This window comes from Salmo salar, unplaced genomic scaffold (assembly GCF_905237065.1).
Source record: "Salmo salar unplaced genomic scaffold, Ssal_v3.1, whole genome shotgun sequence".
In the NCBI taxonomy this organism is placed as follows: domain Eukaryota; kingdom Metazoa; phylum Chordata; class Actinopteri; order Salmoniformes; family Salmonidae; genus Salmo; species Salmo salar.
In genome coordinates this window covers 1-22,629 of record NW_025548095.1, presented here as the reverse complement: position 1 = coordinate 22,629, position 22,629 = coordinate 1, and the positions used below count along the sequence as shown (strand labels likewise).

The 22,629-nt window shown below is 38.6% G+C and overlaps 1 protein-coding gene and 2 long non-coding RNA genes across 3 annotated transcripts; all 3 read left to right on the top strand.

Annotated features, from left to right (window-relative positions):
• Window positions 1–3,909: 3,909 nt before the first annotated feature.
• LOC123732644 (uncharacterized) lies at window positions 3,910–8,581 on the top strand. The gene is made up of 3 exons (XR_006763320.1): window positions 3,910–3,987; window positions 6,085–6,189; window positions 8,503–8,581. It is a non-coding gene; the product is annotated as an uncharacterized lncRNA (long non-coding RNA).
• Window positions 8,582–8,717: 136 nt separating this feature from the next.
• On the top strand, window positions 8,718–11,484 carry LOC123732643 (uncharacterized). Its single transcript, XR_006763319.1, has 3 exons — window positions 8,718–8,778; window positions 9,482–9,598; window positions 11,426–11,484. It is a non-coding gene; the product is annotated as an uncharacterized lncRNA (long non-coding RNA).
• A 5,318-nt stretch (window positions 11,485–16,802) lies between these two features.
• Window positions 16,803–20,854, top strand: LOC106603894 (stonustoxin subunit beta-like; the record flags this gene model as incomplete). Its single annotated transcript, XM_045711912.1, has 4 exons — window positions 16,803–16,954; window positions 17,787–17,960; window positions 18,243–18,289; window positions 20,217–20,854. Coding segments are annotated over 4 exons (897 nt in total), but the record flags the coding sequence as incomplete, so codon positions are not given.
• Between the last annotated feature and the right edge of the window lie 1,775 nt (window positions 20,855–22,629).

The window sequence follows — 22,629 nt, the reverse complement described above, 5'->3', positions numbered from 1 at the left end:
TTTCTAATCTGAACGGCAATTATTATTATATCAAGAAAAATTGACTCATCTCTTGTACTACTGTAGACTTCTATCATCTGACTGGTGATTATTATAGAAACATTGACTCATCTCTTGTACTACTGTAGACTTCTATCATCTGACTGGTGATTATTATAGAAACATTGACTCATCTCTTGTACTACTGTAGACTTCATCATCTGACGGTGATTAAGAAACGTTGACTCATCTCTTGTACTACTGTAGACTTCTATCATCTGACTGGTGATTATTATAGAAACATTGACTCATCTCTTGTACTACTGTAGACTTCTATCATCTGACAGGTGATTATTATAGAAACGTTGACTCATCTCTTGTTCTACTAAACTGATGAAGGTCACTGCCACCCTTCCTCTTCCTCATGATGACATCACTGTGAATGAAAGCTGACTGTAATAAAACTGATTTCACTTTAATCAAACAAACACTAATAATGCTATTTATCATAAGGAAGTACAGCTATACAGTATCCTATACAGTACAGCTATACAGTATACTATACAGTACAGTTATACAGTATACTATAGAGTACAGTTATACAGTACAGCTATACAGTACACTATACAGTATACTATACAGTACAGTTATACAGAACAGCTATACAGTATACTATAGAGTACAGTTATACAGTACAGCTATACAGTATCCTATACAGTACAGTTATACAGAACAGCTATACAGTATACTATAGGAATATGTAATAAATTAAAGCTACTACTGTCTACATAAATTACAGATGCAGCACAACACTTTACTCAGACTTCACCTGGGCTTTCTGACCAATAGAACGTAATAAAGACATTAACGTTAGTTGAATACGTCCGTGAGCACCATTGTTGGTCGCTGGGTGAATGTGAGGCTAATTAACTTTCCAGGTAACTTAGCTATGATAGCTAACGTTAGTGGTCGCTAGGTGAATGTGTGGATAATTAACGTTCCAGGTAACTTAGCTATGATAGCTAACTTTAGTGATGGTTGATTGATTAGCACTCGCAAATCGGTCCATTTTCACCAAAAACTTTTGTTTCCACTCCATGCAATTACTGACACTTTTTAGCAAAATATTATTTATTTCCACAATTACAGTTCCAGCGCAAAATGACGTATTGACGTTGACGTTAAAACATCACAATCGACAGTGATATAGCCTACGTAACACTCATATTACATTCTAGTTTTACACTTTTTAATACATTTGAAAGTAATGAAATAGCACAGCAAATCTTTTATTTATTTATATTATTTATATCAATATATTTGGGGGATATTTTGAGCATATTTGAATATTGGATGTGTCCCCCAATATATGTTATAATTCCGGCACTGGGATACACTCTTTGTGTAGAAAGTGGATTTTATGGCATTTAAAGCCACAGTGATACATTGTACAGCACACGTGTCTCAGAAGTCCAAGAAGCTGGACATTATATCTGCAGCAGAGAAGAAGAACAACAAGACAGGCTTTATAATTTAGAGTAATATACAAGTGGCCAACCAAGATCACCTGTTCATAGCTGTTTCAACATGAATCCAGCAAGGAGATTCACCTGGTGGAGATCTATGTATTACCTGGAAGTCTAGAGAATGAAGGGCAATGGTTAAAGGCTGAAAATGGATCCATCATAATGATTCTACATGTTATAGTATGAACCTGGATCCATCATAATGATTCTACATGTTATAGTATGAACCTGGATCCATCATAATGATTCTACATGTTATAGTATGAACCTGGATCCATCATAATGATTCTACATGTTATAGTATGAACCTGGATCCATCATAATGATTCTACATGTTATAGTATGAACCTGGATCCATCATAATGATTCTACATGTTATAGTATGAACCTGGATCCATCATAATGATTCTACATGTTATAGTATGAACCTGGATCCATCATAATGATTCTCCATGTTATAGTATGAACCTGGATCCATCATAATGATTCTACATGTTATAGTATGAACCTGGATCCATCATAATGATTCTACATGTTATAGTATGAACCTGGATCCATCATAATGATTCTACATGTTATAGTATGAACCTGGATCCATCATAATGATTCTCCATGTTATAGTATGAACCTGGATCCATCATAATGATTCTACATGTTATAGTATGAACCTGGATCCATCATAATGATTCTACATGTTATAGTATGAACCTGGATCCATCATAATGATTCTACATGTTATAGTATGAACCTGGATCCATCATAATGATTCTACATGTTATAGTATGAACCTGGATCCATCATAATGATTCTACATGTTATAGTATGAACCTGGATCCATCATAATGATTCTACATGTTATAGTATGAACCTGGATCCATCATAATGATTCTACATGTTATAGTATGAACCTGGATCCATCATAATGATTCTACATGTTATAGTATGAACCTGGATCCATCATAATGATTCTACATGTTATAGTATGAACCTGGATCCATCATAATGATTCTACATGTTATAGTATGAACCTGGATCCATCATAATGATTCTACATGTTATAGTATGAACCTGGATCCATCATAATGATTCTACATGTTATAGTATGAACCTGGATCCATCATAATGATTCTACATGTTATAGTATGAACCTGGATCCATCATAATGATTCTACATGTTATAGTATGAACCTGGATCCATCATAATGATTCTACATGTTATAGTATAAACCTGGATCCATCATAATGATTCTACATGTTATAGTATGAACCTGGATCCATCATAATGATTCTCCATGTTATAGTATGAACCTGGATCCATCATAATGATTCTACATGTTATAGTATGAACCTGGATCCATCATAATGATTCTCCATGTTATAGTATGAACCTGGATCCATCATAATGATTCTACATGTTATAGTATGAACCTGGATCCATCATAATGATTCTACATGTTATAGTATGAAACTGGATCCATCATAATCATTCTACATGTTATAGTATGAAACTGGATCCATCATAATGATTCTACATGTTATAGTATGAACCTGGATCCATCATAATGATTCTACATGTTATAGTATGAACCTGGATCCATCATAATGATTCTAAATGTTATAGTATGAACCTGGATCCATCATAATGATTCTACATGTTATAGTATGAACCTGGATCCATCATAATGATTCTACATGTTATAGTATGAACCTGGATCCATCATAATGATTCTACATGTTATAGTATGAACCTGGATCCATCATAATGATTCTACATGTTATAGTATGAACCTGGATCCATCATAATGATTCTACATGTTATAGTATGAACCTGGATCCATCATAATGATTCTACATGTTATAGTATGAACCTGGATCCATCATAATGATTCTACATGTTATAGTATGAACCTGGATCCATCATAATGATTCTACATGTTATAGTATGAACCTGGATCCATCATAATGATTCTACATGTTATAGTATGAACCTGGATCCATCATAATGATTCTACATGTTATAGTATGAACCTGGATCCATCATAATGATTCTACATGTTATAGTATGAACCTGGATCCATCATAATGATTCTACATTTTATAGTATGAACCTGGATCCATCATAATGATTCTACATGTTATAGTATGAACCTGGATCCATCATAATGATTCTACATGTTATAGTATGAACCTGGATCCATCATAATGATTCTACATGTTATAATATGAACCTGGATCCATCATAATGATTCTACATGTTATAGTATGCCATGGCCTTTACTGGCCAAAGGTTAAACTGCTGTTATGTTTATGATATACTATGGTGTTGTGTCACTAGACTTTGACCAGATATTATTGCATCCAAAGATCAACTGCACCTAGAACATAGATACAGAGCCACTTGTTATCAGGAAGGTGCTCTCTCAGCACAACGGAAAATATCTCAATGACTTGACATGTTCTGGCTGTGAATTCAGGCTACAAGGTAAGAATCTTCCCAGTGATTATTGTAAAGTGTGTAGAGAAATTAAATGTTTGGTTTTATTTTAGTATACTGACTGACAGTAAAACACTCAGATCTAACAGTCCATTTCACCTGGGACAGCTATGTGACAGTTCAATCATACAAAATGGCACTAACTGGGCGTAGGCAAGTCAAATTCAAAAACATATTGTTCATATATCTTCGTATATTGTGGTTATTTTACAATTTGTATATATTAATGTATGATGTTGTAAATCATCTTTCAAAATATCGTAAAATTTGTTGTTTTCTAAATTACAATGAGCTCCTCTTTCCTGTGTAATTTGGTATGAAACCACTGAACATACTTTTCTTAATATAGTTGATGATATTGTTGTGTGTATTCATATAGTTGGTGATATTGTCATGTGTATTAATATAGTTGATGGTATTGTTGTGTGTATTCATATAGTTGATGATATTTTTGGTGGACAGTGTTATAATAGTCCTACTCTCCTTAAAATGTTTTTGATATAAATTAGATGCGTGGGGTGAATTCGTTCTGTGCCCATCTGGGTGCCCCAGGGTGATCGCTCCTACACTATCTACAATCTAAAAGGGTTCTTTGGCTGTCCCCATAGGAGAACCCTTTGTAGAACCCTTTTTTTGGTACTAGGTAGAACACTTTTGGGTTCCGTGAAGAACCCTTTCCACAGAGGGTTCTACATGGAAGCCAGAAGGGTTCTACCTGGAACCCAAAAGCGTTCTCCTACGGGGACGGCCGGAGGACCCGTTTGGAACCCTTTATTCTAAGAGTGTACTGTATCATAGGTCTATAGACTTGTCTTCTCAAAACAGGCTTAAAACACAACAAGCAACAAACAAACATGTTCTCTTTATAATCTACAGTTAACTCTTTTCACTCAGGAAGGTATGTTGTGTGAAAGAGAGACACATAAATATTGTTCGAGAGACTAACAACAACTTACACTTCCTCAAAACAGTTTGTGTGTATTCATTAGTGCCCACCGTAGCAAAACGTTTCGGCAACAGAAACCGTTTAGGTCACGTTGTACAGCGTTTAGAGTAAACGGTTTATGTTTTATTTAACATCTTAAAACTGTTGGCTGTGGAGTAAACTAATGAATACAACCCAGGTTGTTGCCTACAACTCGACATGTTGATACCTGCCTCTTGCTGAAACCTGAACGTAGCCTGAGGGGTATACTATGATACAGGCTTGATATACTGGTTTTCTAAAGCTAGCCAGCTTCAGTTAGCTTCACATTCCAGCTCAGGCCTCACCCATCAGAATATACAGAACAGAACAGAAAAAATCGCAATGAAGTTTCAAGGTGAGAATCCTGCCAGGGATTATTGTAAAGTGTGTAGATAAATGAAATGTAATGTTAGTATAGTGAATGACAGTAAAACACTCCTAACAGTCTACTACTACTGAGACAGGTTGGTGTAATGTTAGTATAGTGAATGACAGTAAAACACTCCTAACAGTCTACTACTACTGAGACAGAAAACTCAAGTCTGAAATTTCTAAGTGGAAATTACAAACTTCAGAAGCCTTTTTAAACCTCAAATTCACTACAAGTTTTACATTTCCTGCATTGCTGGAAAGTTATTCTGCAGTGGGGGGTGATCAAATTAAGATCCTACATCTGTACACATAATTGTACATGGGGATATGTATGGGGGTCTATAACATCCAATCACAGAGGTTTACATCAGCTGACAGTTGCAATGTTATTGCTAATAACTCAAACTGCCCTTTTCAGATAAAGACATAAACTCTGTACAGATGTAGGATCTTAATTTGATCACCCTGTTGCAGAAAAACTAAACGTGTAATGTATTTGAGTGTAATTAAACTTTAGAAAAGGTTTCTGAAGATGATAAATTCCACTTTTCCATTTTAAAACTGTTCATTAATTATAATCCACACAATAATTCAAATGTCCTGTTTCTGCAGGATTATTTTCCTGGTGTAGCAAACTGGCTCAAATTAAGATCCAACATCTGCAGCAATATACCTCTCTCTAATGTATATGGCTATATTGAGATTCACTTTTGACCATTTGACATCTTGTATTTCCTGTTGTTTAGGCTGGTTGAATGAGCTGCCTGTGAAAGCTACTTCATCTGCAAGAAAACAGGCGGCTGCACCAGTGACTGTCAGAAGTTTTGTGATTTCCTCATATGAACGTGAAAGTAAGTGTGTTGTCTACGCAGTTACAAAAATGGCTGTTGAAACTGTGGCACATATTTCTCTGTGACATTGAATAAATGTGTTGGTATGTAGGAAAGACGGGCAGACTCTCGTACTGTTGGTCTAGACTACCTACAAACTATTATAAGGCTATGATCACTTATCATGCCGACAAACCTGATGGTCTCTGTGAACTGATCTGAACAGGTTTAGACTGGTCATCTATGATATGTAGGTTATATACAGTACATTCTCTGTCCTGCTACTGGTAGGACTATAACATTATGTTGATCTGAACAAGTTTAGGCTGGTCATCTATGATATGTAGGTTATATACAGTACATTCTCTGTCCTGCTACTGGTAGGACTATAACATTATGTTGATCTGAACAGGTTTAGACTGGTCATCTATGATATGTAGGTTATATACAGTACATTCTCTGTCCTGCTACTGGTAGGACTATAACATTATGTTGATCTGAACAGGTTTAGACTGGTCATCTATGATATGTAGGTTATATACAGTACATTCTCTGTCCTGCTACTGGTAGGACTATAACATTATGTTGATCTGAACAGGTTTAGACTGGTCATCTATGATATGTAGGTTATATACAGTACATTCTCTGTCCTGCTACTGGTAGGACTATAACATTATGTTGATCTGAACAGGTTTAGACTGGTCATCTATGATATGTAGGCTATAGCCGAGGTATAGACCTTGATCTGCATATCACTAACAAACTGCTATTATACATTATAACCTAGCCTACTTTACATAATATAACATCTCTCACTTGATGCATAAAACATTTCTGAATGGATCAACAATTTCCTCCTCGGATCAATCATGTCCGTTTTAGCCCTTCTGTCTACATTCTCAGATACGTTTAGAAAAGAACAGATTGAAAGACAATAAATAGCCTACTGTTAGTGAATACAAATACGTGTGAGACATGGCCTTGTGTTGCTGTACTGTCTATAACTACCTTAACAAACAGAGACTAATTATTATTATTATTATTATTATTGTTGTTGCTGTTCTGTCTATAACTACCTTAACAAACAGAGACTAATTATTATTATTATTATTATTATTATTATTATTATTATTATTATTATTGTTGTTGTTCTGTCTATAACTACCTTAACAAACAGTGACTTATTATTATTATTATTATTATTATTATTATTATTATTATTATTATTATTGTTGCTGTTCTGTCTATAACTACCTTAACAAACAGTGACTTATTGTTATTATTATTATTATTATTATTATTATTATTATTATTATTGTTGTTGTTCTGTCTATAACTACCTTAACAAACAGTGACTTATTGTTATTATTATTATTATTATTATTATTATTATTATTATTATTGTTGTTGTTCTGTCTATAACTACCTTAACAAACAGTGACTTATTATTATTATTGTTATTATTGTTGCTGTTCTGTCTATAACTACCTTAACAGTGACATATTATTATTATTATAGTTGTTCTGTCTATAACTACCTTAACAAACAGTGACTTATTATTATTATTATTGACAGTTACCATGGAGATGAAATGTCACAACTACATGTTCATGTGATGCTTTAAATCACCTGACTGTTTCCATGTGTCTGTTAGTAAATGTTTCATAAGAGATAAGAGATAATTAATAAATTACAACAATTGACATTAAAGAATGACTGTGTTAACCACAACCAACATGCTGGATCTCTGTTTAGTTGTCACTGTGTTAACCACAACCAACATGCTGGATCTCTGTTTAGTTGTCACTGTGTTAACCACAACCAACATGCTGGATCTCTGTTTAGTTGTCACTGTGTTAACCACAACCAACATGCTGGATCTCTGTTTAGTTGTCACTGTGTTAACCAACATGCTGGATCTCTGTTTAGTTGTCACTGTGTTAACCACAACCAACATCCTGGATCTCTGTTTAGTTGTCACTGTGTTAACCACAACCAACATGCTGGATCTCTGTTTAGTTGTCACTGTGTTAATCACAACCAACATGCTGGATCTCTGTTTAGTTGTCACTGTGTTAATCACAACCAACATGCTGGATCTCTGTTTAGTTGTCACTGTGTTGACCACAACCAACATGTTGGATCTCTGTTTAGTTGTCACTGTGTTGACCACAACCAACATGTTGGATCTCTGTTTAGTTGTCACTGTGTTAACCACAACCAACATGCTGGATCTCTGTTTAGTTGTCACTGTGTTAACCACAACCAACATGTTGGATCTCTGTTTAGTTGTCACTGTGTTAACCACAACCAACATGTTGGATCTCTGTTTAGGGGTCAGTGCTCTAAAATGAGTCTCTCTGGGGAGAGAGAGGAGGGACCTGCCTCTAAAATGAGACTCTCTGGGGAGAGAGAGGAGGGGGGCCCCGCCTCTAAAATGAGTCTCTCTGGGGAGAGAGAGGAGGGGGGCCCTGCCTCTAAAATGAGTCTCTCTGGGGAGAGAGAGGAGGGGGGTCCTGCCTCTAAAATGAGTCTCTCTGGGGAGAGAGAGGAGGGGGGCCCTGCCTCCAAAATGCATCTCTCTGGGGGACATGACACCAAAGCTAAGAGGTAAGATGACAATTTTATGAATACTTGATTTAGTTTATTTCCTAAATAAATAGCTATCTTAAGGTGAATGCACTTACTGTAAATCTCTCTGGATAAGAGCATCTGCTAAATCAGGGGTTCTCAATCCGGGGTCTGCGGAGGTACTGCAGGGGTTCTGCAGGAAGCGTGGGGAGTGGTGGTGTATCCAGGGAGAAAACTAAACTAATATTCTGAAATGTCATTGTGGTCTTATGTTCCCATCTATTGGAATTATTTAGCAACTGCAGTAGTGCTGAAAAAATGTGTTATTCCTTACTAAAGTAGTAATTACTGAGAATTACTAGTTAATTTTATCACTTACAATCATAAAATAACAACTTATACCATAACAAACAATTAAACTGACATAAACCAAAATCACTATATATGTAGTTATTTAGTTAATTACCAAATTGAGCCGGTCGGTCACATTTGAGAGTGAGGGAGATATATAGCATTTTGCATAAAAAAACATGATTTTTGTCTCTCTGAAATGAAACCATCAAGTGATAGATTTTAAACAAATCCTTGTCTGTGAGAGATGTAATAATTAATACATAATTTCTTTAAACCATAAAAGCTCATTTCTGTAAAGTGATATGTTGCGTTTTGGAACTCTTCTTATGTTTCCCATCTGAGATCAGAGTAGATGAGAGATGTAATGTTTGTCTCTGTTGTGTTGAAGTCCAATCAAGCAGGAGAGACCAGCCTCCCCTGTACCCAGCTGTGTGTCCATGAAGAGTGACAAGTCTATGGGTGAACCTATATACTTTAGAGAGGGAGACTTTTCTACTGAACAAAGGTAAGAAGAACTCATGGGTCATGGTCAGTGAGTTGAACAACACTGTCTCTAGTCATTTCTCCTCTCCCATTTTCCCATTTATTTTTTCAATTTTCATAGTCCTTAAACAATATTAAACAAACACAACATTCCCTCCCTGTGTGTGTGTGTGTGTGTGTGTGTGTGTGTGTGTGTGTGTGTGTGTGTGTGTGTGTGTGTGTGTGTGTGTGTGTGTGTGTGTGTGTGTGTGTGTGTGTGTGTGTGTGTGTGTGTGTGTGTGCTCTCCCTGGATGAGGACATGTAATCTCTATCCTGATTGCCTAGTCACTTTTACCCCTACTTACATGTACATATTACCTCAATTATAGCCTCATTATTACCTCAACTACCTGGTACCCTGCACATTGACTCAGTACTGGTACTCCTTATAGTCTCATTATTACCTCAACTACCTGGTACCCTGCACATTGACTCAGTACTGGTACTCCTTATAGTCTCATTATTACCTCAACTACCTGGTACCCCTGCACATTGACTCAGTACTGGTACTCCTTATAGTCTCATTATTACCTCAACTACCTGGTACCCCTGCACATTGACTCAGTACTGGTACTCCTTATAGTCTCATTATTACCTCAACTACCTGGTACCCCTGCACATTGACTCAGTACTGGTAATCCTTATAGCCTCATTATTACCTCAACTACCTGGTACCCCTGCACATTGACTCAGTACTGGTACTCCTTATAGTCTCATTATTACCTCAACTACCTGGTACCCCTGCACATTGACTCAGTACTGGTACTCCTTATAGTCTCATTATTACCTCAACTACCTGGTACCCCTGCACATTGACTCAGTACTGGTAATCCTTATAGCCTCATTATTACCTCAACTACCTGGTACCCCTGCACATTGACTCAGTACTGGTACTCCTTATAGTCTCATTATTACCTCAACTACCTGGTACCCCTGCACATTGACTCAGTACTGGTACTCCTTATAGTCTCATTATTACCTCAACTACCTGGTACCCCTGCATATTGACTCAGTACTGGTACTCCTTATAGTATCATTATTACCTCAACTACCTGGTACCCCTGCACATTGACTCAGTACTGGTACTCCTTATAGTATCATTATTACCTCAACTACCTGGTACCCCTGCACATTGACTCAGTACTGGTACTCCGTATAGCCTGATCTCTGAGAGTGAGACAGAAATATACTATTACTGTGTTAAACCTAGCAGTACTACTGATTTCTCTGAGAGTGAGGCAGATATATATTATTACTGTGTTAAACCTAGCAGTACTACTGATTTCTCTGAGAGTGAGGCAGATATATATTATTACTGTATTAAACCTAGCAGTACTACTGATTTCTCTGAGAGGCAGATATATATTATTACTGTATTAAACCTAGCAGTACTACTGATTTCTCTGAGAGGCAGATATATATTATTACTGTATTAAACCTAGCAGTACTACTGATTTCTCTGTGAGGCAGATATATATTATTACTGTGTTAAACCTGGCAGTACTACTGATTTCTCTGAGAGTGAGGCAGATATATAGCATTTAGCAAAAAAACATTATTTCTCTCTCTGAAATGAAACCATCAAGTGATAGATTTTAAACAAATACATGTCTGTCACTGAACAACGCCATGCCATGATTAGATAGTGAAATAACACACCAATCTCTTCCATAATTTCTTTAAACCATAAAAGGAAAATTTCCGAACATTTCTGTAAAATGATATGTTGCATGTTGGAACTCTTCTTATGTTTCCCATCTGAGATCAGAGTAAATGAAAGATGTAATGTTTGTCTCTGTTGTGTTGAAGACCAATCAAGCAGGAGAGACCAACCTCCTCTGTAACCAGCTGTGTGTCCATGAAGAGTGACTGGTCTATGGAACCTCCTATATCCTTTAGAGAGGGAGACTTTTCTACTGAACAGAGGTAAGAAGAACTCATGGGTCATAGTGAGTTAAACAACACCTCTCTATCTTTTCCCCCTCCATCTTTTCAAATCCATAGGCTAATCCTTTTATCCATTTTCACAGTCCTAAAACAATATTAAACAAACACAACGTTCCCCTCCACGTGTGTGTGTGTGTGTGTGTGTGTGTGTGTGTGTGTGTGTGTGTGTGTGTGTGTGTGTGTGTGTGTGTGTGTGTGTGTGTGTGTGTGTGTGTGTGTGTGTGTGTGTGTGTGTGTGTGTGTGTGTGTGTGTGTTGTGCACTCCCTGGTTGAGAAGATGTAATCTCATGTTTTGTCCACAGAAACCAACAGGAGAGATCAGAGTCAGAGATTCTCAGTGGTCAGTCTTCCCAGAGTCATCAAACAGACCTGGCCTCCATATTCAGTGTATGTGGTCCTGTTATGTACATTTGTTTTTGTTTACCTCAAGTAAAGTTGATCTGTCAATCATTCATTAATGTGTTAATGAGAAAGCATTTTGTCTCTTGCTTAACTTATTTACATCATTTATTTCAGTTGCTTGAAGAGAATATTATTACATTTGTGAAGAACGAGCTGAAGATGTTCAAGAGGACTCTTAGTCCAGAACTCCCAGAAGGCTTTGAGAGTCAGAAGCAGGATAAGGAAGTGGTGGACACTGAAGATGAGAAGCAGGAGAGCAGTGCCAGAGAGGGGGCTCTGAAGATCACACTGCACGTCCTGAGGAAAATGAACCAGAAGGAGCTTGCTGACACACTGGAGAAATGTAAGATCTGTCTGCCTCATGTTGAATGCTGTTTTATAACATTTAAAAGCTGTAGCTAAAGTACAGCTAAAATAGCTGTGTATCTCAATGATATTGTAGCAGCCTTAACACAACACCTAGTGACCTCATCAAGTAGCAGCAGGGATGTGTTGTGTTGATTATTTTAGAGAGAGAGAGACAGCATTAATAATACCATCAATAATACCAATAATAATATAATCATTCACACCAGTCTGTAATGCATTATGAAAACATTTACACATTTATACAGTCAGTTAAGAGAAAAAATTATCATAATTTAAAACTTTATAACAGTCTTACAATACTGTAGGCATTAAAACAGATGTAATATTAATATCCTCTGTGTAATTTCTTCATTCAGATGAGGTTGCTGTGATTTGCCAACGTGAACTCAAATCTAATCTAAAGAAGAAGTTTCAATGTGTATTTGAGGGGATCGCTAAACAAGGAAACCCAACACTTCTCAATAAGATCTACACAGAGCTCTACATCACAGAGGGAGGAACAGGAGAGGTCAATAATGAACATGAGCTGAGACAGATTGAGACAACAACCAGGAAACAAGCAAGACCAGAGACTGCAATCAAATGTAACGACATCTTCAAACCCTTAACTGGACAAGACAAACTTATCAGAACTGTGCTGACAAAGGGAGTCGCTGGCATTGGAAAAACAGTCTCTGTGCAGAAGTTCATTCTTGACTGGGCTGAAGGAAAAGCAAATCAGGATGTCCAATTTGTATTTTCATTCCCTTTCCGGGAGCTGAATTTGATGAAAGGGGAAAATCACTTTCATTGAACTTCTCAATCACTTCTCAATGGAAACCAAAGAATCAAGAATCTCCAACTTCGACAAGTACAAAGTTCTGTTCATCTTTGATGGTCTGGATGAGTGCCGACTGCCCCTAGACTTCCAGAAGAACAAGATCTGTTGTGACGTCACAGAGTCAACCTCAGTGGATGTTCTGCTGACAAATCTCATCAAGGGAAATCTGCTTTCCTCTGCTCTCCTCTGGATAACTACCCGACCTGCAGCAGCCAATAAGATCCCTTCAGGGTGTGTTGACCAGGTGACAGAGGTACGAGGGTTTAATGACCCACAGAAGGAGGAGTACTTCAGGAAGAGATTCAGTGATGAGGACCTGGCCAGCAGAATCATCTCACACATAAAGACATCAAGGAGCCTCCACATCATGTGCCACATTCCAGTCTTCTGTTGGATTTCTGCAACAGTCCTTGAACACATGCTAAAACATAAGAGAGAAGAGATGCCCAAGACTCTGACTGAGATGTACACACACCTTGTGGAGTTTCATACCAAACAGAAAAATGAAAAGTATCCTTGGAACGAAGAGACTGCTCCACATTCGAATAAAGATAGCATTCTGTCACTGGGAAAACTGGCTTTTCAACAGCTTGTGAATGGCAATCTGATTTTCTATGAAGAAGACCTGAAAGAGGCTGGCATTGATGTCAATGAAGCCTCGGTGTACTCAGGATTGTGCACACAGCTCTTTAAAGAGGAATGTGGGCTGTACCAGTACAAGGTGTACTGCTTTGTTCATCTGAGCATTCAGGAGTTTCTGGCTGCTGTATATGTGTTCCTCTCATTCATCAACAACAATGAGAATCTAATGGACAAACTGCAAACAAAAGATGAGCCTGACGTTACTTTCTACAAGAGTGCTGTGGATAAAGCCTTACAAAGTGAGACAGGAAACCTGGACCTGTTCCTCCGCTTCCTTCTGGGACTCTCACTGGAGTCCAATCAGAAGCACTTACGAGATCTACTGACAAAGACAAGAAGCAGCTCACAGAGCCATGAAAAAACAGTCAAGTACATCAAGGAGAAGATCAGGGAGAATCCCTCTCCAGAGAGGAGCATCAATCTGTTCCACTGTCTGAATGAACTCAATGACCATTCTCTAGTGGAGGAGATCCAAAGCTACCTGAGATCAGGAAGTCTCTCAAAACCCAACCTGTTACCTGCACAGTGGTCAGCTCTGGTCTTTGTATTGCTGACTTCAGAAAAGGAGCTGGATGTGTTTGACCTGAAGAAATACTCCAGATCAGAGGAAGGTCTTCTGAGGCTGCTGCCAGTGGTCAAAGCCTCCAGAACTGCTCTGTGAGTACATACAATGACATATAAGAACTATTCATCAGGAAGAAATATTATATGTATTAGAATATGTATATAATATTATATTGCATAACATATTGAATCAGTCTATTTTCACATCTAGTGTTACAATATGACCATACAATTCTAAGAGACGGAAGATACATCTATATGTTGTTTGAGAGAATAAACCAAATGCATCTGCCATTGTCCTTCTACACTACTGGTGTTAAAATCAACAGTGTGTTTGTGAAGTCATGATGATCTCTTTGTCAGGCTGTCAGGCTGTCTAGTCACAGAGGAAGGCTGTGCTCCTCTGGCCTCAGCTCTGAAGTCAAACCCCTCACACCTGAGAGAGCTGGACCTGAGTAACAATGACCTGAATGATTCAGGAGTGGAGCTGCTCTCTGCTGGCCTGGGAAATCCCCACTGCAAACTGAAGACTCTGAGGTCAGTATTCCTGTAGTTGGTCAACAAGTGATAACTGTTCACCAGATCCACATGTGTTCACCAGGCACACAGTATAGTCCACACCATATGTGTTTGGACAGTGAATGTTTCTGAACACCTCTACATTCATGTGGATGCTACTATTAATATGAATAATCAGGAATGAATTGTGAATAATGAGGAATGAGCCTCTGTTATTAGTAATGGTGAGAGATTAGCATGTTTTGTTGTAGCCTCTGTTATTGGTAATGGTGAGAGGTTAGCATGTTTTGTTGTAGCCTCTGTTATTGGTAATGGTGAGAGGTTAGCATGTTTTGTTGTAGCCTCTGTTATTGGTAATGGTGAGAGGTTAGCATGTTTTGTTGTAGCCTCTGTTATTGGTAATGGTGAGAGGTTAGCATGTTTTGTTGTAGCCTCTGTTATTGGTAATTGTGAGAGGTTAGCATGTTTTGTTGTAGCCTCTGTTATTGGTAATGGTGAGAAGTTAGCATGAGGTTAGCATGTTTTGTTGTAGCCTCTGTTATTGGTAATGGTGAGAGGTTAGCATGTTTTGTTGTATCCTCTGTTATTGGTAATGGTGAGAGGTTAGTATGTTTTGTTGTATCCTCTGTTATTGGTAATGGTGAGAGGTTAGCATGTTTTGTTGTAGCCTCTGTTATTGGTAATGGTGAGAGATTAGCATGTTTTGTTGCATCCTCTGTTATTGGTAATGGTGAGAGGTTAGCATGTTTTGTTGTATCCTCTGTTATTGGTAATGGTGAGAGGTTAGCATGTTTTGTTGTAGCCTCTGTTATTGGTAATGGTGAGAGGTTAGCATGTTTTGTTGTAGCCTCTGTTATTGGTAATGGTGAGAGGTTAGCATGTTTTGTTTTAGCCTCTGTTATTGGTAATGGTGAGAGGTTAGCATGTTTTGTTGTATCCTCTGTCATTGGTAATGGTGAGAGGTTAGCATGTTTTGTTGTAGCTTCTGTTATTGGTAATGGTGAGAGGTTAGCATGTTTTGTTGTATCCTCTGTTATTGGTAATGGTGAGAGGTTAGCATGTTTTGTTGTATCCTCTGTTATTGGTAATGGTGAGAGGTTAGCATGTTTTGTTGTAGCCTCTGTTATTGGTAATGGTGAGAGGTTAGCATGTTTTGTTGTAGCCTCTGTCACTTTCTCACTCATTATTATTCATGATTCATTCATGATTTGTATTAATCATGTTATCATCAGGATTCATTTAGTAGTGTTCAGAAACATGTTATCTACTCACTTAGACAGAAGATTAATCCAGTCATCATCCACCATTTTATTATTGGGCAAAACACAACCAAAACAAACTGCAAATGCAACCAAGTAGTTTACAACCAAACACTAATCTATTGACTACTTTAATACACTATAAATGAATTGGTCAGAATACTTATGACTTCTTCAAATAGGGGGACTAGATACATAAAGTGCTTTCATTTTTCTAAATGGTGAAACAGATATGTATGAAAATATCCTCAAATAAAAGTTGACATTATATACTGTCACCTCATATGAAACATTTGATCTGAAATCCAAAATGTTGGAGTTTAGAGCCACATTTAAAATGTTATCTTCACTGTCAAAATAGATATGGTGTGGACTGTATACTCAATACAATTTAAATCTGATACCTCACTGTCTGTCTTTTGACTGATACTGCTTTTAAACTGGTCTGGTCAGTCTACTCAAATATTTGTCCTTTACATGTTTCTATCTGCAGGCAATACTTTGATCATTTGTCATTTTTAATGACAATATATTAATTTACGAATAGATATGGAAGGTTTCATATGTTGAAAAAATATACTGCCACTATTTTCACCACCAAAGAATAGCAGTGTGGTTTTAATATGATTTGACTCTTTGCAGGCTGTCAGGCTGTCTAGTCACAGAGGAAGGCTGTGCTTCTCTGGTCTCAGCTCTGAAGTCAAACCCCTCACACCTGAGAGAGCTGGATCTGAGTAACAATGACCTGAAGGATTCAGGAGTGGAGCTGCTCTCTGCTGGACTGGAGGATCCACACTGCAGACTGGAGACTCTGAGGTCAGTATTCCTGTAGTTGGTCAACAAGTGATAACTGTTCACCAGATCCACATGTGTTTACCAGACACACATAGTCCACACCATATGTGTTTGGACAGTGAAGCTTACAGTTTTAAATGTGGTGCTATGCTCCAGCATGTTTCTTCTCACTTAGAAAACATCCACCATTTTAATATTGGGCAAAACACAACCCAAAACACAACCAAAATAATCTGCAAATGCAAACAACGAGTTTGAGTCACAAGCTTGATGTAGTCGTTGCTTTCATGGAATATGGGACCAAATACTAAACTTTAGACTATTTTAATACACTATGATTTAATTGGTCAGAATACTTATGACTTATTTAAATAGGGGGACTAGATACATAAAGTGCTTTTATTTGTCTAAATGGTGAATCAGATATGTATGAATATATCCTCAAATTAAAGGTGACATTATATACTGTCACCTCATATGAAACATTTGATCTGAAATCCAAAATGTTGGAGTTTAGAGCCACATTTAAAATGTTATCTTCACTGTCAAAATAGATATGGTGTGGACTGTATACTCAATACAATCTAAATCTGATACCTCACTGTCTGTCTTTTGACTGATACTGCTTTTAAACTGGTCTGGTCAGTCTACTCAAATATTTGTATTATACATGTTTCTATCTGCAGGCAAAACTTTGATCATTTGTAATTTATAATATGATACTTTAATTTATGAATAGATATGTCAGGTTTCAGGACACTGATATATCTGAATATGTTGAAGAAATATACTGCCACTATTTTCACCAACAAAGAATAGCAGTGTGATTTTAATATGATTTGACTCTTTGCAGGCTGTCAGGCTGTCTAGTCACAGAGGAAGGCTGTGCTTCTCTGGTCTCAGCTCTGAGGTCAAACCCCTCACACCTGAGAGAGCTGGACCTGAGCTACAATCACCCAGGAGACTCAGGAGTCAGACTGCTCTCTGCTGGACTGGAGGATCCACACTGCAGACTGGAGAAACTCAAGTATGTGGAGGGTTTATGTCAATGTTCATATCAGACATGTTTGACTTTTCAGGCTAGTTAAGACAAACATTCTTACCACCACTTGGACAAAGGTGTGTGTGTGTGTGTGTGTGTGTGTGTGTGTGTGTGTGTGTGTGTGTGTGTGTGTGTGTGTGTGTGTGTGTGTGTGTGTGTGTGTGTGTGTGTGTGTGTGTGTGTGTGTGTGTGTGTGTGTGTGTGTGTGTGTGTGTGAGTTCAGGTGTATCCCTCAATGACTGTCTGTTCTTCTGCTTACCGCTACAGTGTGGAACATGGTGGAGAGAACAGAATGAAACCTGGACTTAGAAAATGTGAGTGTTGACTGCTGTGAAGAATATGACTAAGAATAAGTCTTAATTCAAGTTAACCTCTATGGGACCGGCGGGACGAATTCGTCCCACCTACGTAACAGCCACTGCCAGCCTGTGGCGCGATTTTCAAAATCTTCAAAATCCTATTACTTCAATTTCTCAAACATATGACTATTTTACAGCCATTTAAAGATAAGACTCTCGTTAATCTAACCACACTGTCCGATTTCAAAAAGGCTTTACAACGAAAGCAAAACATTAGATTATGTCAGCAGAGTACCAAGCCAGAAATAATCAGACACCCATTTTTCAAGCCAGCATATAATGTCACCAAAACCCAGAAGACAGCTAAATGCAGCACTCACCTTTGATGATCTTCATCAGATGACAACCCTAGGACATTATGTTATACAATACATGCATGTTTTGTTCAATCAAGTTCATATTTATATCAAAAACCAGCTTTTTACATTAGCATGTGACGTTCAGAACTAGCATACCCCCCGCAAACTTACGGGGAATTCGCTAACATTTTACTAAATTACTCACGATAAACGTTCACAAAAAGCATAACAATTATTTTAAGAATTATAGATACAGACCTCCTCTATGCACTCGATATGTCCGATTTTAAAATAGCTTTTTGGTGAAAGCACATTTTGCAATATTCTAAGTACATAGCCCAGGCATCACGGGCTCGCTATTTAGACACCCGGCAAGTTTAGCACTCACCATAATCATATTTACTATTATAAAAATGTCATTACCTTTTGTTGTCTTCGTCAGAATGCACACCCAGGACGTCTACTTCAATAACAAATGTTGGTTTGGTCCAAAATAATCCATCGTTATATCCGAATAGCGGCGTTTTGTTCGTATCGCGTTCCAGACACTATCCGAAATAGTAAAGAAGTGTCGCGCTTGGCGCAATTCCTGACAATAAAATTCAAAGTATTCCATTGCCGTACGTCGAAGCATGTCAACCGCTGTTTAAAATCAATTTTTACGTCATTTTTCTCGTAGAAAAGCGATAATATTCCGACAGGGAATCTCCTTTTCGGCAAACAGAGGAAAAAATCCCAAAGGCGGGGGCGGTCGGGGTCACGCGCATAAGCTAGTGTCTCTTGATGGGCCACTTGAGAAAGGCGATAATGTGTTTCAGCCTTGGGCTGGAATGACGACATTCTCTTTTTCCCGGGCTCTGAGAGCCTATGGAAGACGTGGGAAGTGTCACGTTAGAGCAGAGATCCTTAGTAAATGATAGAGATGGCAAAGAAGTTCCAGAAATGGTCAGACAGGCCACTTCCTGTAAAGGAATCTCTCAGGTTTTGACCTGCCATTTGAGTTCTGTTATACTCACAGACACCATTCAAACAGTTTTAGAAAATTTAGGGTGTTTTCTATCCATATGTAATAAGTATATGCATATTCTAGTTACTGAGTAGGAGTGGTAACCAGATTAAATCGGGTATGTTTTTTATCCAGCCGTGTCAATGCTGCCCCCTAGCCCTAACAGGTTCAAAGACCACCATCATTACTGACTTGGTCATATTAAACATCAGCTGTAGTTCTACAGAAGCACAAATCAGGGACACCAACGTTTACAAAGAGTTGATATGACCGTGTGTGTGTGTGTGTCTGTGTGCGAGTGTGTGTGTGTGTGTGTGTGTGTGTGTGTGTGTGTGTGTGTGTGTGTGTGTGTGTGTGTGTGTGTGTGTGTGTGTTGGTGTGGTGTAATTATTGTGAATAAGTGTGTTTTATATTACCATACAGTATAACATATGATCATTCAACAAGTCTCAAGTTACCTTAACTTCTCCTTTTGATACCTAGAAACATCTACATTAAATGAATTAGTGAAAAGTGAGTTAACATTCTAATGTGAATGATGATGATTTCTAATATTGTGTCTGGTTTCATCCATCAGATGTCTGTGATCTCACACTGGACCCAAACACAGTACACAGACTCCTCTCTCTGTCTGAGGAGAACAGAAAGGTGACTTGTAGGAGAGAGGAGCAGCCGTATCCTGATCACCCAAAGAGATTTGAGGACCTTAAACAGGTGCTGTGTAGAGAGGGTCTGACTGGGCGCTGTTACTGGGAGGTAGAGTGGAGTGGGAGAGGGGCTGTTATAGGAGTGACATATAAAGGAATCAGCAGGACAGGAGAGGATAATGACTGTAGGATTGGATGGAATGACAAGTCCTGGAGTCTGTTCTGCTCTGACAACAGTTACAGAGCCTGGCATAATAATCATCTCACTACCATAGACGTCCGCCCCTCCAGCTCCCACAGAGTAGGAGTGTATCTGGACTGGTCAGCCGGCACTCTGTCCTTCTATAGAGCCTCCTCTGACACACTGACCCTCCTGATCACATTCACCTCCACATTCACTGAGCCCCTCTATCCAGGGTTTAGGGTTTGGTTTGACACCTCATTGTCCCTGTAAATAATAACACATACACACACTGGACACATACACACATTGGACGCACACACTCACACACACACACACACACACACACACACACTCACACACACACACACACACACACACACACACACACGCACATGGACACGCACACACACACACACACACACACACACACACACACACACACACACACACACACACACACACACACACACACACACACACACACACACACACACACACCCCACACATTTATACACACATGAACACATACACACACTGGACACACACAAACACTGGACACACACACACACACACACACACACACACACACACACACACACACACACACACACACACACACACACACACACACAAACACACACACACACATTGGACACACACACAAAAATACACACACACACACACAACACACACAAAAACACAACCACACACACACACACACACACACACACACACACACACACACACACACACACACACACACACACACACACACACACACACACACACACACAGGACCTTCAAATGAGGACCATCACTTCTGATAGAATTGGCAACAAATATAGACCTCATTCCAGCACCAAGTGGTCCCACAAAGATTTCATTTCAAAACCTGAAAAACGCCAATGAAAAAATAGACATGCAGGCCACCAGTCTAGTGAGGACCAGTGGTTGCTAGGGCAGTTTCTGGACCACAGGTTGTAGAACAGCTTCTATCCCAGTTCTATCTGCCTGTTAAATCAGTTTCTGGACCACAGGTTACTAGAACAGCTTCTATCCCAGTTCTATCTGCCTGTTAAATCAGTTTCTGGACCACAGGTTCTAGAACAGCTTCTATCCCAGTTCTATCTGCCTGTTAAATCAGTTTCTGGACCACAGGTTCTAGAACAGCTTCTATCCCAGTTCTGCCTGCCTGTTAAATCAGTTTCTGGATCACAGGTTCTAGAACAGCTTCTATCCCAGTTCTATCTGCCTGTTAAATCAGTTTCTGAACCACAGGTTCTAGAACAGCTTCTATCCCAGTTCTATCTGCCTGTTAAATCAGTTTCTGAACCACAGGTTCTAGAACAGCTTCTATCCCAGTTCTATCTGCCTGTTAAATCAGTTTCTGGACCACAGGTTCTAGAACAGCTTCTATCCCAGTTCTGTCTGCCTGTTAAATCAGTTTCTGGACCACAGGTTCTAGAACAGCTTCTATCCCAGTTCTATCTGCCTGTTAAATCAGTTTCTGAACCACAGGTTCTAGAACAGCTTCTATCCCAGTTCTATCTGTCTGTTAAATCAGTTTCTGGACCACAGGTTCTAGAACAGCTTCTATCCCAGTTCTATCTGCCTGTTAAATCAGTTTCTGGACCACAGGTTCTAGAACAGCTTCTATCCCAGTTCTATCTGCCTGTTAAATCAGTTTCTGGACCACAGGTTCTAGAACAGCTTCTATCCCAGTTCTATCTGCCTGTTAAATCAGTTTCTGGACCACAGGTTCTAGAACAGCTTCTATCCCAGTTCTATCTGCCTGTTAAATCAGTTTCTGGACCACAGGTTCTAGAACAGCTTCTATCCCAGTTCTATCTGCCTGTTAAATCAGTTTCTGGACCACAGGTTCTAGAACAGCTTCTATCCCAGTTCTATCTGCCTGTTAAATCAGTTTCTGGACCACAGGTTCTAGAACAGCTTCTATCCGCAGTTCTATCTGCCTGTTAAATCAGTTTCTGAACCACAGGTTCTAGAACAGCTTCTATCCCAGTTCTATCTGCCTGTTAAATCAGTTTCTGGACCACAGGTTCTAGAACAGCTTCTATCCCAGTTCTATCTGCCTGTTAAATCATCAACCTAAACTGTTGTCATCAGACTATTACAACATGACTGAACTTTTGGTTCTT